The 17,013-nt window shown below is 35.8% G+C and overlaps 1 protein-coding gene across 1 annotated transcript in view; it reads right to left on the bottom strand.

Annotated features, from left to right (window-relative positions):
* The window catches only part of ELP4 (elongator acetyltransferase complex subunit 4), a 222,650-nt gene that overhangs the window by 189,160 nt on the left and 16,477 nt on the right, over positions 1–17,013 (bottom strand). The window contains exon 3 of the mRNA XM_065943911.1: positions 8,761–8,882. Within this exon, the coding sequence (XP_065799983.1) occupies positions 8,761–8,882 (122 nt within the window). The remainder of the gene's footprint in view (positions 1–8,760; positions 8,883–17,013) is intronic.

Below are 17,013 nucleotides of genomic sequence, written 5' to 3' on the forward strand. Positions count from 1 at the left end.
TTGGTCAACCAAAGGATGTTTCTTTAACTTCATTTTTATACCTGTTTAAATTTTTGGCATTGAAAAAAAGCATAGGCTGGATCCGAGACATTTCTGTATTCTTCATACTCAGAAAGACCAGATAGTACTACAATGTATTAAGAGCAAACTGACCACTCACTAGATTTCTAATTTTTGTTCCATGATCAGTAAATAACAGATGAATGGCAAATAGACTTAATCATGACACCAAACTGAGAGAAGGAAAAAAAAACCTTTTTATCAGTAACTCAGACATTAAATTGTTTAGCAAACAATACTGCTTTGTGAAAGTTAAATTTGCTCAGTCATGTCCAATTCTTTGCAACCGCAGGGACTATACAGTACATGGTAATTCTCCAGGAAACAATACTTAAGTGGGTAGCCTTCCCTTCTGCAGGGGATCTTTCCAACCCAGGGATTGAACCCAGGTCTCCCACATTGCAGGCAGATTCTTTACCAGCTGAGCCACCAGGGAAGCCCGATACTGCTTTATCTAACTCTAAATCAATGCCCTGATCTCAATTAAAACCAAGGAATCAAATAAGAGACATAAGGTATAATAAATAAGATCTTAACAAATTAGTTCAATATTTGAGTAAAGGGCTGATATTTTGAGGCTTAAAATAATGCTTTTAAATGATCAAGATACAAGTTTAACTTTTACTTATGGATTAAAAGACCGTAAAAGAGAATTCTGAAGATGTTAAACTAAACTTTCACACTTCATTACTTTGTTACCAAGTGAAAAAGTGACCAAAGTATTATATTAATTCATCAAATACAAATAAAGTTTATTTTAAATGAATTGAAACTCACTTCCATGACTTATGATTATTATAAATAATCATTCAATTATGAAAGGCTTTCTCAATAGCAAATATGGGAAGTTATCATAATTGATATTAAGTTTGAAATATTTATTGACCAACATGTTTTATGTTAAATAAATATCATAAGCCGTGGGCCTTCTCTAAACATCAAGGTAGGTGGGGCACTCCTGCTGGAAAGCATGTACTTTTCCCGGGTACACACTAAAACATACAACTTTGAACTTCTTACATGCATTCTAGCCTCCCACTCTGTTCTAACTGTGGCTGATGTTAGACAGTGCATAATGTACGTAATAGAAAACTCAAAAAGTTAATGCAACAAGTCTTTGCTCTAGATACTAGATATCTCTTCTTGAACCTATATTACCTCTCCGGCATGTTATCACTAGAAACATTCAAATTAAGTTTTAAAACTGACTTTAGTAAATTATGAAACAGCATTTTGAATTTACTTCTGAAATTTTACTATCTTTAATTCCTTAAGTATTAACACATACCATCATACTGTTAAACATTATGAAAAGAATATAACAGAGAAATTTTTACATTTTCAAGTTCTTAAGAAATGTTTGGGTGTGCAAGTGTGCTTATAATTTTTTATTTCATAGAAAAGCCAGCCTATATACTGATCAATGTTTACATATTTTAACATAAAAATGTAATTTTGTGATATTAGAAAACATTCCATAGGAAGTTTTCATAGAGAATACCCATCACTATATTTGAGATGATCAAGAAGATTCTTTTAGATAAAATAGTTAACTGCAAAATACTTACCACACCTGTTTTTAAAAGCTTTAACAACATCATGTATATTGTTCTATAGGATTTTTTAAGGGGTGTAATTTTTCAGCGTTACATCTTACTGCCGACTTCCTGAAGCTTTGACTACAATAGGCATGAATATGTTTTCAAAGGATGATGGATAAATTGCTGGGTGGTTATATAACATATCTTAGGCAGCTGATGGGGCTTTTTATCCTTTACTTGTCTTTTAGTTATACGCAGTTTTAAGTTAATTATGGTCTATAAGACTGTCTTTTCCCTTTTCTTGTACCAGCAATATTTGCCTTGGTTATAGGTTCTAGAAATCCCCAATCACACATCACAAAATTAAAACTAAACAATTATAGCATCCTCCCGCTCCATGTTGCATCTCTAAACATTGTTAATGCCTTGGGTTTCGATCATTCATTTCTGGGCTGTTTGGTGCAAGAAAGTTTTCAGTATAACTCTTGAGTTGGGCACACTGAAGTCCCGACTGAATGTGATGTAGAAAATACATAATATCTATACCTACGCTTATAGGTGAGAAAGTATGACTTATCTATATTAGGATTTAACATTTCACTTTAAATTACAGAAGTATTTTATTTTTCTCAGAGATGTTAAAACTTTGTCTATGTACTAGTATCATGAGGAATATACATAACTGAAATTTTTATTAACCATAATTTTCTCATCCAGTCTATTTTAAATGTGTGAACACTAATGGGACCACATTAAACATATGTATGTTAAAAACAACAGTTTCTGTAATTTCTTACAAAAAATGAGAATGACATATTATTCTTTTAAGTCAAATACTACTTTACTACTACATATTAAAATGTAAGAAACAGAAGATGACAAGTTTGAAAATTTAAAAAACATGACTTTGTTAACTGGCTCAATTCTTCTATATTCTCATTAGCCAGTAGACTTGCATGGGATTCAAATACTTCTCCCTGATCACAGTGATCAACCTCAGGGAATTTTGCATCTTTGGCAACATTAGAAACTTATAAATAGAAGAATGAAACAAACTTTGAAAATGCAGTGTCAAATCTGCAGTGTTAAGTAAATCTAATGTCTAAGACCATTAGGTTTTTGTGGAGTATTTATATTACCTTTGATAATATATTCTAAGTGCATGAGATAAAGTAAAATAGATCTGATGACATTAGAACACTTTCTTCATTTAAAAACACCTACGGTAAGCTACAGCAAGAGAACCTTAAGACATTAAAAATAAACGGTCATACCATTTTAACACTTATTTCTCTTGAAATATAAGATAAATTTAAGTTTCAAGAGGTTAATTAGCATGCTGTTATAAATTACATCTCAGTAACAGAAAATTCAAATATTGGAAAGTCAAGTAAAGTATTTCTCAACATTGAAACCAACAGTACTTCTTATAAAGAAAAAATCCAGAGATATATCAATCAATGGGAATTTACCTCAAATAATCATCTTTAAAATAATATTTAATATAACAGAAAATATCACTAATGGTTTCTTTTCTTCTAATAAGACAGTCTGCATGTACATGGAATGTGACATTACATAGGCATAATTTTCATAAAAGAAAAGTTCAATATACTAATTTAACTCTCTTGCCTGAGATAAACTTCATCTAGTTTTATGAAAGAGCAGCAATAACTTAAGTTATGCCTGCAGTTTTGAAACCCAAATATAAAATGCTTTTTTCCAAACTGATGTGAAATGAATAATAATTAGTATCACACTAGGTAGAATATAGATTAGTGTACTTTAGGGATGATTAAATACAGGTTCATTGAGCTACATCAATATTTGGACTTGATCATATTGGGCATGTAGTAGTTTAAACTTAGAAAAATTAATCTGGATCAGGTAAGATGACTTGTTTCAATTCCTTTTAACTGTCAAAAATGGGAGTCTTTAAACCTGGGGTACATGAAGACTTTGAAAGAGGTACCTGATCACGAGAATTTTAAGGGATCAATTCCTAGATTTTCAACTTAAACAAATACTCTAGTGAAAAAAATGACCTCATAGAGAATGTGCCAATGATAGATGTACAAGTTTCTCTTTTCCTATTCCCCTTTCTCACTTAATAGGTGAAAGGTTTACTTCTTGTTGCCACAGAGCACTTGGGGCATCTCCACAGCATCAAACAAAAAGACAATTTAAAATAATTATTTGGTATAGAAAATGTGAATGTTCTAATGACTGGAGAAACAACTCTTTCTTCATTTGTTTTCAGCACAATTTTATGTGGACCTAATAAATTAGACAAAGAACTTAAAATAATAAATGTTGATGGACATCTTGTGATTTCTTTTTTGTATATTACTCAGAAAAAGTAAAAGGATAATTTGAGGGACAGGGTAGCTCAGTGGTAAAGAATCCACCTGCAATGTAGAAGACGTGGGTTTGATCCCTGGGATGGGACGATTCCTTGGAGAAAGAAATGGTGACCCACTCCAGTATTCTTCCGGGAAAATCCCATGGACAGAGGAGCATGGCAAGCTTCAGTTCACAGGGATCGCAAAGAATTAGGACACAACTTAACGACCAAATGACAGTATAATAACATAACTTTCTCTATTCTTTATTTAACTATGAACTGCTCACATCTGCAAAAGTGAAAAATATGAATAGAGTTGATGCTAAATTCTGTCTATGAAATTCTAGCAATATTCATGTACTGATACATCTTTATGAAGCAATTTAGTACAAACATTTTTAGGTCTATTGATATATTGCATGCAGTAGTAATTGTAATGGTGATTGAAACAAGAAGAAATGTGCTTAAACCTTAGATTCTTTTGAGACAAGAAGAATGTAAAATAAATTTAAAATATATAAAGTTTTGTTATAGAAAAACTATCATAAGGTTATTACTAAATATGCTGAATATAAAACATATAACATTCTGACAAAACTCTATGAGGAATGAGTGAAAAAATATGAATTCAAGGAAAAAATGATTGATGTAACATTTCCAGTTGTTAAAAAAGAGTTTGCTTATGTATATACTTCTAATATAATAGTAGTGATATCAAACTGCTATTATTTAGATTCAGTTGAATACATGTATAAGACTGGTATAAAAGTCTTTAAGTAAAAAGGCAGTATTCACAATAACATTCATTGCAACTAAATAATATCATAACTAAATTTTTTTCATATCTTATTATACAAGAAGATACATAGTTTTAAAAAATATTTTTAGAAATATGAGTGCAAAAAGTGGGAAGAGATAAGTGTACTGTCTGGAAAACTGGCCAAGATATAAGATGTGAGGTGATAAAATCATTCAACGTAGGTTAATAAATGTGAAATGCCTTCTTTGGTTTTAAACGTAATCTTTATATTTTCAGTAAAATTGTATTAAGAGTTCTCCAGAGAAACACTACAAATAGGATGTGTGTGTGCGTGTGTGTGTATACACACATATATACATGAATATATGCATACATATACATCTCTCTAATAAAATTTATTGTAAGGAACTGGCTCATATGATTATGCGGACTGACAAGTCCCCAAATATGCAGAGCAAGCTAGAGATACAGGAAAGCTGATAGTGTAATTTCTGTCCAAATTTGAAGGTTTCTGAACCAGGAGAACCAAGGGTGTAATTCTAATCCAAAGGATAGCAGACTCAGGACTCAGGAAAAGCTGATATTTCAGACTGAACCTGAGGGCAAATAAAAGGTGATGTTCAACTTCAAAGGCAGTCCAGGAAGAATTCTTACACAGGGGAGGGTTAGCTGTTTTGTTCTATGTAGGCCTTCAACTGATTGGATGGGGCCCACCCACACTAGGTAGGGCAAACAGCTTTACTCATTCTACCAATTTAACTGTTAATCTCATCCAAAAATATTTTCACAGAAAACACTCAGAATAATATCTGATCAAATATCTGGGAACCCTGTGGCCTGGTCAAGCTGACATATATAATTAAAGATCACAAGTCCTCCCCTTGCTTACTTGGCAACCATACATATCTCCTTAAATGATAACTGGCTCCAGATAAAGACAATAAGGAGGTCATAATTCTACATTCCTAGCTCTGTCTCCTAAGATTGTCTTATCCTGGGTCCTTCCTACCTGCACTATGGCCTGGATATTTCACATGCAGTAAGCTAGGGAAATTATAGGGTTTACTTTGCTTATTTTGCATAACTCAGGAATCACTGTCCTTTATTATGTGATGCTTGAAGGTATGTGATATGTCCCTTATTATGTGATGTTTCATAATATTTTGTCCTGTCTTTTAGTTGTTTCAGGCATGATGACAAGTATGGTCTTTATTAATCTATTTTGGTCACAAGGGCAACGTTAATAAGAATCTTTGTTTTTTGACTCCAGCTTTGTATTTTTTTCTAGTACATCATAAACTCTATGAAAAATGATTTGCAGAATCTAATTATTTGCAAGTAAGACTACATAGCTTAAGAAACCTTGATGAAATTATTTTATAATTTCAAAATCCTTAACATACTCCAAAGAAGGATATGTAAAATACACTGAAATATTTTAATACTAACTTGAATAAACCCTAAAGAGATGGGAACACCAGACCACCTGACTTGCCTCTTGAGAAACCTGTATGCAGGTCAGGAAGCAACAGTTAGAACTAGACATAGAACAACAGACTGCTTCCAAATAGGAAAAGGAGTACATCAAGGCTGTATATTGTCACCCTGCCACTTATATTCAGAGTACATCATGAGAAATGCTGGACTGGATGAAGCACAAGCTGGAATCAAGATTGCTGGGAGAAATATCAATAACCTCACCTATGCAAATGACACCACCCTTATGGCAGAAAAGCGAAGAAGAACTAAAGAGCTTCTTGATGAAAGTGAAAGAGGAGAGTGAAAAAGTTGGCTTACAACTCAACATTCAAAAAACTAAGATCATGGCATCTGGTCCCATCACTTCATGGCAAACAGACGGGAAACAGTGTAAACAGTGACAGACTTAATTTTTTTGGATTCCAAAATCACTGCAGATGGTGACTGCAGTCAAGAAATTAAAAGATGTTTACTTCTTGGAAGAAAAGTTATGACCAACCTAGACAGCATATTAAAAAGCAGAGACATTACTTTGCCAACAAAGGTCCATCCAGTCAAAGCTATGGTTTTTCCAGTGGTCATGTATTGATGTGAGATTGGACTATAAAGAAAGCTGAACACCTAAGAATTGATGCTTTTGAACTGTGGTGTTGGAGAAGACTCTTGAGAGTCCCTTGGACTGCAAGGAGATTCTCAAGGAAATCAGTCCTGAATATTCATTGGAAGGATTGATGTTGAAGCTGAAACTCTAATACTTTGGCCACTTGATGTGAAGAACGGACTTACAGAAAAGACCCTGATGCTGGGAATGATTGAAAGTGGGAGAAAGGGACAACAGAGGATGAGATGGTTGGATGGCATCAGACTTGATGGACATGAGTTTGGGTAAACTCTGGGAGTTGGTGATGGACAGGGAGGCCTGGCATGCTGCAGTCCATGGAGTCACAAAGAGACAGACACAAATGAGCAACTGAACTGAACTGTACAAATCAAGGTACCTAATAAAGGTATCACAGATTGGCTTTCAAATAAAAGAAGGCAGTTCTCTAAGGCAAAATGTAGAAGTATAGTATAGGCTTTAACATCAGTAACACAGGTTGGAAGAGGGAAGAAGTAAAAAAAAAAAAAAAATCAAACATTTAAAAACCCACACAGAAATAGGCCTTCCTGCCTATGGCTTGGCAAAAATTTCCTATATGGTTATAAATCCTATATATCAGCTATGTCTGATATAAAATTTTAGGCTCAGTATATTGTGGAATGGGCTGTGAAGAACCTATAATAGCTTCTTTGCAACAGTGATTTTGGCCTTTACTCCACTGCTTGTCACAAGCAGACTACTGTTAGGAAAATGACCAAAATGACTAAGGTCAAAGGGAAAAGAAACAAAAGAGGAAACAGAGAAAATAAGAAAACATCACAGAGGATTAGTAGTAGAAATAAGAATGAAGGAAGACAGGCTCTTCAATCAGAAGGGAATCATCTGGAAAATTATACAAAAGGTTCCTCTTTGGTGGTTAGTTGGTCAGTCGTGTCCGACTCTGCAACCCCGAGGACTGTAGCCGGCCAAGCATCTCTGTCCACGGGGATTCTCCAGGAAACAATACGGAGTGGGCTGCCATGCCCTTTTCCATGTCTCCTGGATTTATTTTAATTTGATAAACAAAGTCTGACCCATAGGAAAGAACCATGTTAGTTTTGACCTCAGTATGACAACAATTTTTATGTTTGAGAGTAGAAATTTGTTGGTGTCTCTTGATAGTTATTATAAATTAGTATTTGTCATGCTACAGATTTTTTATAAATGACTTATTCATTTGCCATTTTGCAAACTATACAGTGAAATTAAAACATCCTCTGAGGAAAAAAATGACTTTAGATTGTGAATTCTAATCAAAGGATGGCTTAAAACTGAGATCCTGTTCTGTACAAAGAAATAAAAAATTTTAAAAGTCACAATTGCCTTCTCTGAGGTGAAAAGTATGCTTTGACTTAAAAAGATATAGTACTGGGCGGGCCAAAAAGTTCCTTAAGATCTTATGGAAAAATCCAAAGGAACTTTTTGGCCAACTCAATATTTTAATCACATATTTTAGTATTATTGCTTATTTCTTAGAAGAAAATAACTTCTGGCATTCTCAAAACAAAATAATTTTAATAAATGAGTACTTCTAATTTCTGTATCATTCTTCCAACTTATACCTTTGGAATATTGGTTTACATAAAATCTGACAATATTTTGCAGTTGTTTTTCTTTACCTAGCTAGTTTATTAAATTCTCACACCATCACTTAATAACAATTTTGTTTACTCTTAGCTTTAAATAGCTTATTAAAATTTCCTCATTTTGATAAAAATTTTAAGTTAAAAAATTGTTCAAGACTCTAAAAATAAGACCATATGTTAAAATAAATCTGATACATTTCTTTAAGGAAAAAAAAACACTTGTGAGGTCCCATTAATATATTTAAATACAGTTTGCACATACACAAATATATATCTTGCTTACATATACATAAGCAACATTTTTTTCATGAAACATTCAAAATGTAGTATTGAATTAATATATTCTATACCTGTAAAATCTCAGCAGGGTCTTCTTTTGCAGATGCAACCAACAAAGCATGGCCACTGACAATTCCTTCTGCCAGGAAATACTTGAAGAGCAAAGGAGAATAAATGTTGTATTTATCCTCTTCTGCAAGGAAGAAAAAAAATTATAGTCAGAATTCTACCATATATTAAGCATACTCAAACGCTTTTGTATGTTTTCTCCTCAAAACAAGTATATGAGGTGGAACAATAACTATGTCTTCCGAAGAAGATATATGAATGGTCAACAAGATCGTGAAGAGATGTTCAATGGTACTAAACATCAAAAAAATGCAACTTGAAACACTGAAAAACCACTACATTCCTGCTAAAATAGTTGAAATAAAAATAGAATACCAAGTATTGAAAAAATGTGGAGCAAATAAAACATTCCTATATTGCTAGAGGCAGTGTAAAATGGTAAAATTTGGAAAATAGTTTGGCAGTTTCTTATAAAGTTAAACATAACACTTATAAGAATCAGCAACTCCATTCCTGCTTATTACCCATAAGAGATGACAAGACATGTTCACACAGAGATGTACACATAATGTTTACGACAGTTTTTCCGTAAAATCAAAAACTGGAAATGGCACAAACGTCCATCAACCAGTGAATGGAAAAACAGATGGTGCGTCCACAAATGAGTTAATACTCAACAACAAAAGAAATGGACTGCTGATAGATGGGCAACAACATGAATCTCAGAAACATTAAGTGAAAAAAGTCAGACGTAAAAAGTATATATGATATGACTGCCTTAATGTGATAGTCTGGAGAAAGCAAAACTAAATTCTAGTGCTAGAAAGATGCTAGGTCTTTGGGGACCAGGAAATATTTGGGTCTGAGAAAATATAGGGGGGATGCTGGAAATGGTTTATATTGTGATTGTTGTGGTGGTTACATGAGTATATATATTTTTTAAAAAATCACTAAAATACATATTTAAAATGGGTCTGTTTTATCATATTGATATGTAAATTATAATTCAGTAAAGGCAGTTTATTAAAACAGTCTCCTATGGCATACTTAAAATACCATGTGGCAATTTGTTTATAAACCTTCTTGTCACAGAATATTAAAGTAAATCTACGATAAAAAATGTAGTCGATTTAGGAACTTCCCTGGTGCTACACTGGCTAAGAATCTTTTTGTCAATGCAGGGGACACAGGTTTGATCCCTGGTCCGGGAAGATACCACATGCTGCAGAGCAACTAAGCCTCTGAGCCACAATTAAGATCACAGCAAAGTGATTCAGTTGTACATGTATCTATTCTTTTTCATATTCTTGGTTTATCATAGGATATTGAATATACTTCCCTGTGCTGTACAGTAGGATGGTTACAATTCTTATTGAATTTTGTATCCCACTTTTTCCACTTAATCTCACATGAATTACAGTCTTGTAACTATGATGTTTAAGAGGCATAATATTCTAGTAAATTTATGTCTCATAATATACAATATTTAGTCCTCTCACCAATATGGACTTTTATGTCACTTTCAGGCTTCTGTCACTATTAAATACAGAAGCATTAAAGTGCTTTAAATCCCATATGTCCAACATAGAACGTAGAAACTCATGTTTTCTTCCATCAAATGTGGTCTTCTTTCAGTTTTTAGAATATCAGAATTTATTCTTAATACCTCTTCTCTCCCTCTCACCAACACACCCTTCTCTCCATGCCTAAAATCCTGTTTTATTTTCAAACTATTTTTAGAATTCACTTTGCTCCATGCCAATGTCTCTCCTTTAGGCTTGCTACCAACAGCTCTTGCTAGATGACTGCAATTTCCTCTTACTTCTTTGCATCCATTCTAATCTTCCTTCAATTTAGCAGTGACCTTTTCAAAATATTCAATATAAACCTGATTATGTCACTTCCCTACTTAAAATCTTTTAGTGGTTTCTCATTGCTCCTGGGAGAAAGAACTACATCATTTAGTGCGGTCTACAGTCTCTGCATGGTTGTAGCCGAGGAGGAGATCTTAATGTGCAAAAATAAAAATACTTGCTAAAAGTGGTATAACAAAACATGTGATTATTGTTTTCCTTTAGAAGGTACACAATTGTCACTGAATAACTATTCAGTAAAGAAAAAAAAAAGTAAACCTAAATTATTTAACTGTGCTGTGCAGTGCTTCGTTGCTCAGACATGTCCAACTCTTTGAGACCCTATGGACTACAGCCCGCCAGGCTCCCCTGTCCATGGGGATTCTCCAGGCAAGAATACTGGAGTGGGTTGCTATGCCCTCCTCCACGGTATCTTCCCAACCAAGGGATCGAACCTTTGTCTCCTGTATTGCAGGTGGATTCTTTACCGTTAAGACATCGTTATTTAACTAGAAAAATAGAAGTAATTATTTATAAGATTGAGGACACACAATATCCAGCTGGCACTAGTGGTAAAGAACCCATCTGCTAATGCAAAAGATGTAAGTGATGTGGGTTTGATCCCTGGGTCGGGAAGATCCCTGGAGAAGGGCACGGCAATTCACTCCAGGATTCTTGCCTGGAGAATCCCATGGACAGAGGAGCCTGGCAGGCTGCAGTCTACAGGGTCACAAAGATTTGGACACGACTGAAGTGATTTAGCATGCAATACTCAGACGGGGAATAAAATATACACATTAGTACTGCAAAGAGCTGGACACAGCTGAAACAACTGAGCACGCATGCACACACTGTGTAAACGATGGATATTCGCTTGTAGATTTTAAAAAATAGTGAATGATTTATCATCAATGAAGACGTAAAACAACTAAACTAAATGGCAAAGTTCCCACTTTTTTACCTACTTCTTAAATGATTAAGGGTCTTGACTTCTTAAAAAAATCTACATACAATCCCTACTGATCTCATCTATATTCATATCTTAAATTACTATCTTTAGTAGTCTTACTGCATCTGAACTCAGGACTTTAGTATAAATGACGTCACCTCACTGGCTAGCTAATTCCCTTAAGTCCTCCGAAATTCAGATTAGATAACCTCATTTTTGGAGAAGCTTTCCTCAAGCCTAGGTGACATGATCAGAGTGCCCTTGGGCATAGTGTTAACTCCTACAACTAGCATTTAATACACATTATTGAAATTTCCCCACTAAGCTAAAAATTCCTCAGGGCAGAGAACACATCTTACTGTTGTATCACTAGTATGGGGCACATTGTTGTTCAGTCGCTAAGTTGTGTCTCTTTCAGGATTCCATGAACTGTACACAACCAGGCTCCTCTGTCCGTGGGATTTCCCAGGCAAGAACACTGGAGTGGGTTGCCATTTCCTCCTTCCAGGGAATCTTCCTGACCCAGGGATTGAACTTGTATCTCCTGCACTGGCAGGTGAATTCTTTACTGCTGAGTACCAGGCAGGCCCACTGGGCACACAATACACAGCAAATGTTTATAATTATTAAGGGAAAAGCAAAAATCTATCTTGTCTTGTCAACTCAGTCAGATCTACTGTACTTTGGCAGAAAACATATCCTATCATAGACACACACACACACAGACACTATAATTGTTATCAACCCTACTCTTTCAAAGACTCCACAGGGCAGCAAAAACTAATGGGGGGAAGATCACCCAATCAGGGATTAGCAAAAAAAAGGCAAAAAATAATTTAAGCTGTTGAAACTAAAAATGACCAATACTATGAAAAAGTTTTGAGATTCTACAAGCATTTCACTAATCTATTTAATAAATCCTCATAATACTGGGCAGATAAAAATGATAACGATGTGACAGAACTGCCAAAAAGGAAACGTAGTTTTGGCTTATATTAATAGTCCAATTCCTAGTTTGAGAGAAATGACTGTTCTATTCTATTCTATGGTAGCTGACCAGACTGATGATAATATATCTCATTTGAGGACTTACACGGACTAAAGCATCTTCCAAATGGGTGACCAGGATGGTGAAGGGACTGGAAAGCATGAGAAATGAGTATTTTCCTTGAAGAAAAAGAGACCCAAGGGATGCAAGTGAGCTGGCTTCAAATATTTCATGGGCTGTCATATGGCAATGGAATTACACTTGCTCATTAACGAATCAAGGCAAATTGGAAGTGGTCAAATAGGAGGTGGCAAGAGCGAACGTCAACATTCTAGGAATCAGTGAACTAAGATGGACTAGAATGGGTGAATTTAACTCAAATGACCATTATATCTACTACTGTGGGCAGGAATCCCTTAGAAGAAATGGAAAAGCCATCATGGTCAACAAAAAAGTCTGAAATGCAGTACTTGGATGCAATCTCAAAAACGACAGAATGATCTCTGTTCGTTTCCAAGGCAAACCATCCAGTATCATGGTAATCCAAGTCTATGCCCCAATCAGTAACGCTGAAGAAGCTGAAGTTGTATGGTTCTATGAAGACCTACAAGACCTTTTAGAACTACCACCCCAAAAAGATGTCCTTCTCATTATAGGGGACTGGAATGCAAAAGTAGGAAGTCAAGAAACACCTGGAGTAACAGGCAAATTTGGCCTTGGAGTATGGAATGAAGCAGGGCAAAGGCTAATAGAGTTTTGCCAAGAGAACGCACTGGTCACAGGAAACACCCTCTTCCAATAACTCAAGAGAAGACTCTACACATGGACATCACCAGATGGTCAACACCGAAATCAGACTGACTATATTCTTTGCAGCCAAAGATGGAGAAGCTCTATATAGTCAGCAAATATAAGACCAGGAGCTGACTGTGGCTCAGATGATGGACTCCTTATTGCCAAATTCAGACTTAAATTGAAGAAAGTAGGGAAAACCTCTAGACCATTCAGGTACGACCTAAATCAAATCCCTTATGATTATACAGTGGAAGTGAGAAATAGATTTAAGGGACTAGATCTGATAGACAAGAGTGCCTGATGAACTACGGATGGAGGTTTGTGACACTGTATAGGAGACAGGGATCAAGACCATCCCCAAGAAAAAGAAATGCAAAAAAGCAAAATGGCTGTCTGAGGAGGCCTTATAATAGCTGTGAAAAGAAAAGAAGTGAAAAGCAAAGGAGAAAAGGAAAGATAACCCCATTTGAATGCAGAGTTCCAAAAAATAGCAAGGAAAGATAAGAAAGCCTTCCTCAGTGATCCATGCAAAGAAACAGAGGAAAACAATAGAATGGGAAAGACTAGAGATCTCTTCAAGAAAATTACAGATACCAAGGGAACATTTCATGCAAAGATGGGCAAAATAAAGGACAGAAATGGTATGGGCCTAACAGAAGCAGAAGATATTAAGAAGAGGCGGCAAGAATACACAGAAGAACTGTACAAAAAACATCTTCACGACCCAGATAATCATGATGGTGTGATCACTCACCTAGAGCCAGACATCCTGGAATGTGAGGTCAAATGGGCCTTAGGAAGCATCACTAGGAACAAAGCTAGTGGAGGTGATGGAATTCCAGTTGAGCTATTTCAAATCCTAAAAGACGACGCTGTGAAAGTGCTCCACTCAAATGCCAACAAAGTTGGAAAACTCAGCAGTGGCCACAGGACTGGAAAATGTCACTTTTCATTCCAATCCCAAAGAAAGGCAATGCCAAAGAATGCTCAAACTACCACACAATTGCACTCATCTCACATGCTAGTAATGTAATGCTCAAAATTCTCCAAGCCAGGCTTCAGCAATACATAAACTGTGAACTTCCAGATGTTTAAGCTGGATTTAGAAAAGGCAGAGGAAACAGAGATCAAATTGCCAACATCTGTTGGGTCATGGAAAAAGCAAGAGAGTTCCAGAAAAACATCTAGTTCTACTTTAGTGACTATGCCAAAGCCTTTGACTGTGTGGATAACTACAAACTGTGGAAAATTCTGAATGAGATGGGAATACCAGACCACCTGACCTGTCTCTTGAGAAACTTGTATGCAGGTCACGAAGCAACAGTTAGAACTGGACATGGAACAACAGATTGGTTCCAAATAGGAAAAGGAGTACGTCAAGGCTGTATATAGTCACCCTGCTTATTTAACTTATATGCAGAGAACATAATGAGAAATGCTGGGCTGGAGGAAGCACAAGCTGGAATCAAGATTGCCCAGAGAAATATCAAGAACCTCAGTTATGCAGATGATACCACCCGTATGGCAGAAAGTGAAGAAGAACTAAAGAGCCTCTTGATGAAAGTGAAAGAGAAGAGTGAAAAAAGTTGGCTTTAAGCTCAACATTCAGAAAACTAAGATCATGGCATCCAGTCCTATCACTTCATGGCAGATAGATGGGAAAACTGTGGAAACAGTAGCAGACTTTATTATTCTGGGCTCCAAAATCACTGCAGATGGTGACTGCCGCCATGAAATTAAAAGATGCTTACTCCTTGGAAGGAAAGTTATGACAAATCTAGACAGCATATTAAAAAGCAGAGACATTACTTTGCCAACAAAGGTCTGTCTAGTCAAGGCTATAATTTTTCCAGTGGTCATGTATGGATGTGAGAGTTGGACTATAAAGAAAGCTGAGGGCCAAAGAATTGATGCTTTTGAACTGTGGTGTTGGAGAAGACTCTTGAGAGTCCCTTGGACTGTAAGGAGATCCAACCAGTCCATCCTAAAGGAGATCAGTCCTGGGTGCTCACTGGAAGGACTGATGTTGAAGCTGAAGCTCCAATACTTTAGCCACCTGCTGTGAAAAGCTGACTCATTGGAAAAGACCCTGATGCTGGAATTGGGGGCAGGAGAAGGGGACGACAGAGGATGAGATGGTTGGATGGCATCATTGACACGATGGACATGGGTTTGGGTGGACTCCAGGAGTTGGTGGTGGACAGGGATGCCTGGCGTGCTGCAGTTCATGTGGTCGCAGAGTCAGACATGACTGAGCGACTGAACTGAACTGAAGTGCCTAAAATAGACCTAGCAATGACTGAAATATCACTAAAGCACACAAGAAATGTTACAGACTATTCAACAAGCTTGGCTATAAAAGAGAAGAGAAAAAGCAGTAATTAGAGAGTCAGAGTTAAGGGGGAAGAACCTCTTCCTTTGAAAAACAAGTGCACATAGAAAAGAACTTAAAGGTAGTAGTGATAAGAAATGAAAATTTATATTGGCAGGTACTTGAAAGGTAGTAGGAGAAAAATCTAAAGTGCAGGTGCAAGGATCATTCTCTAACAGAAGAAGATACATCTCATCTTTCTATTTGTGAATAGAGCTAAGTTTTGAGGATTGATGGTGGGAAGTTGTTTTCGATGAGACAGACTCTTACTTCTGCATTAAATAAGTCAATCCAGGAAAAGAAGGAAAAGTGGTACTATCTGATGTTTGAGGACAAAAGAGTTTTAAAAGGCCACTGAGGTTAACGCGAATGAAAAGGAGGTGATTAGCGTACACAAAAAGCTGCTGGCCAAAGTTCAAAGCTTTCTTGAGGTTGAAGATCATGATCATCTCTAATAAATGAGGGAAATAACTAGGAAGTCAGTGCCTGACAGCAATAAGATGGTATAGAAGAATAACTAAAGATTTATAACACACTCCAGAAAGAATTTTTAAGATGAGTTATCAGGATTTAGTATAAAGTGATGATTTAATGTCAGAAAAACTTGATTGTGCATCTCAGCTACCAGGAGCATGACCTTGGATAAGTTACTTGACTTCCCTTAAAATTTCATCTTCTCTAACATATAGACACCTCATCTGACTACTGTTAAATCGAATGATAAAATACACATTAAGGACTTAGTATGATGCCAGCACACAGTAAATCCTCACTTAATGTTAAATGTTTTAATAAAATATTTAATGATAAGATTTAAAGATATTAAGAGTGTGTTTTGTATGAAATGGGGGTTACACAAGGCAAACTGGAAAGGTTTAAAAATGATAGGAATACTAGGAAATTGAGCCTACAGAGATAAAAATACCAAATATTATGAAGATAAAAGTAACAGAGAAGGTAAGATCAATAGAACAACCTAATTTTTGGACAATGACCAACAGTAATTAGGAAATGAAGCATGATGGATCTGGTGAATAAAAGGTAACAACAGCCTGAGCCCCACACACTGCAATTTGAGGAGCTGGTACATGGGTTCTGAAGTTTCACAATCTGAATGCTACAAGTAGGTAGTATTTCCCTGAGTCTGTCTCAGGGAAAGCAGGCCCAACTTTCCCTCTGACTAGCTCTAAATTAATATGCTCTCCTTTAGAAGCGCTTTCGCCTCTTTACTACAGGAATATACTCTGCTGATATCCTCTCTCCTATGCATGGGTTTATATAGTTTACATATGAATACTC

The sequence above is a fragment of the Muntiacus reevesi genome, chromosome 9, assembly GCF_963930625.1.
Source record: "Muntiacus reevesi chromosome 9, mMunRee1.1, whole genome shotgun sequence".
NCBI classification, from domain to species: Eukaryota; Metazoa; Chordata; class Mammalia; order Artiodactyla; family Cervidae; genus Muntiacus; species Muntiacus reevesi.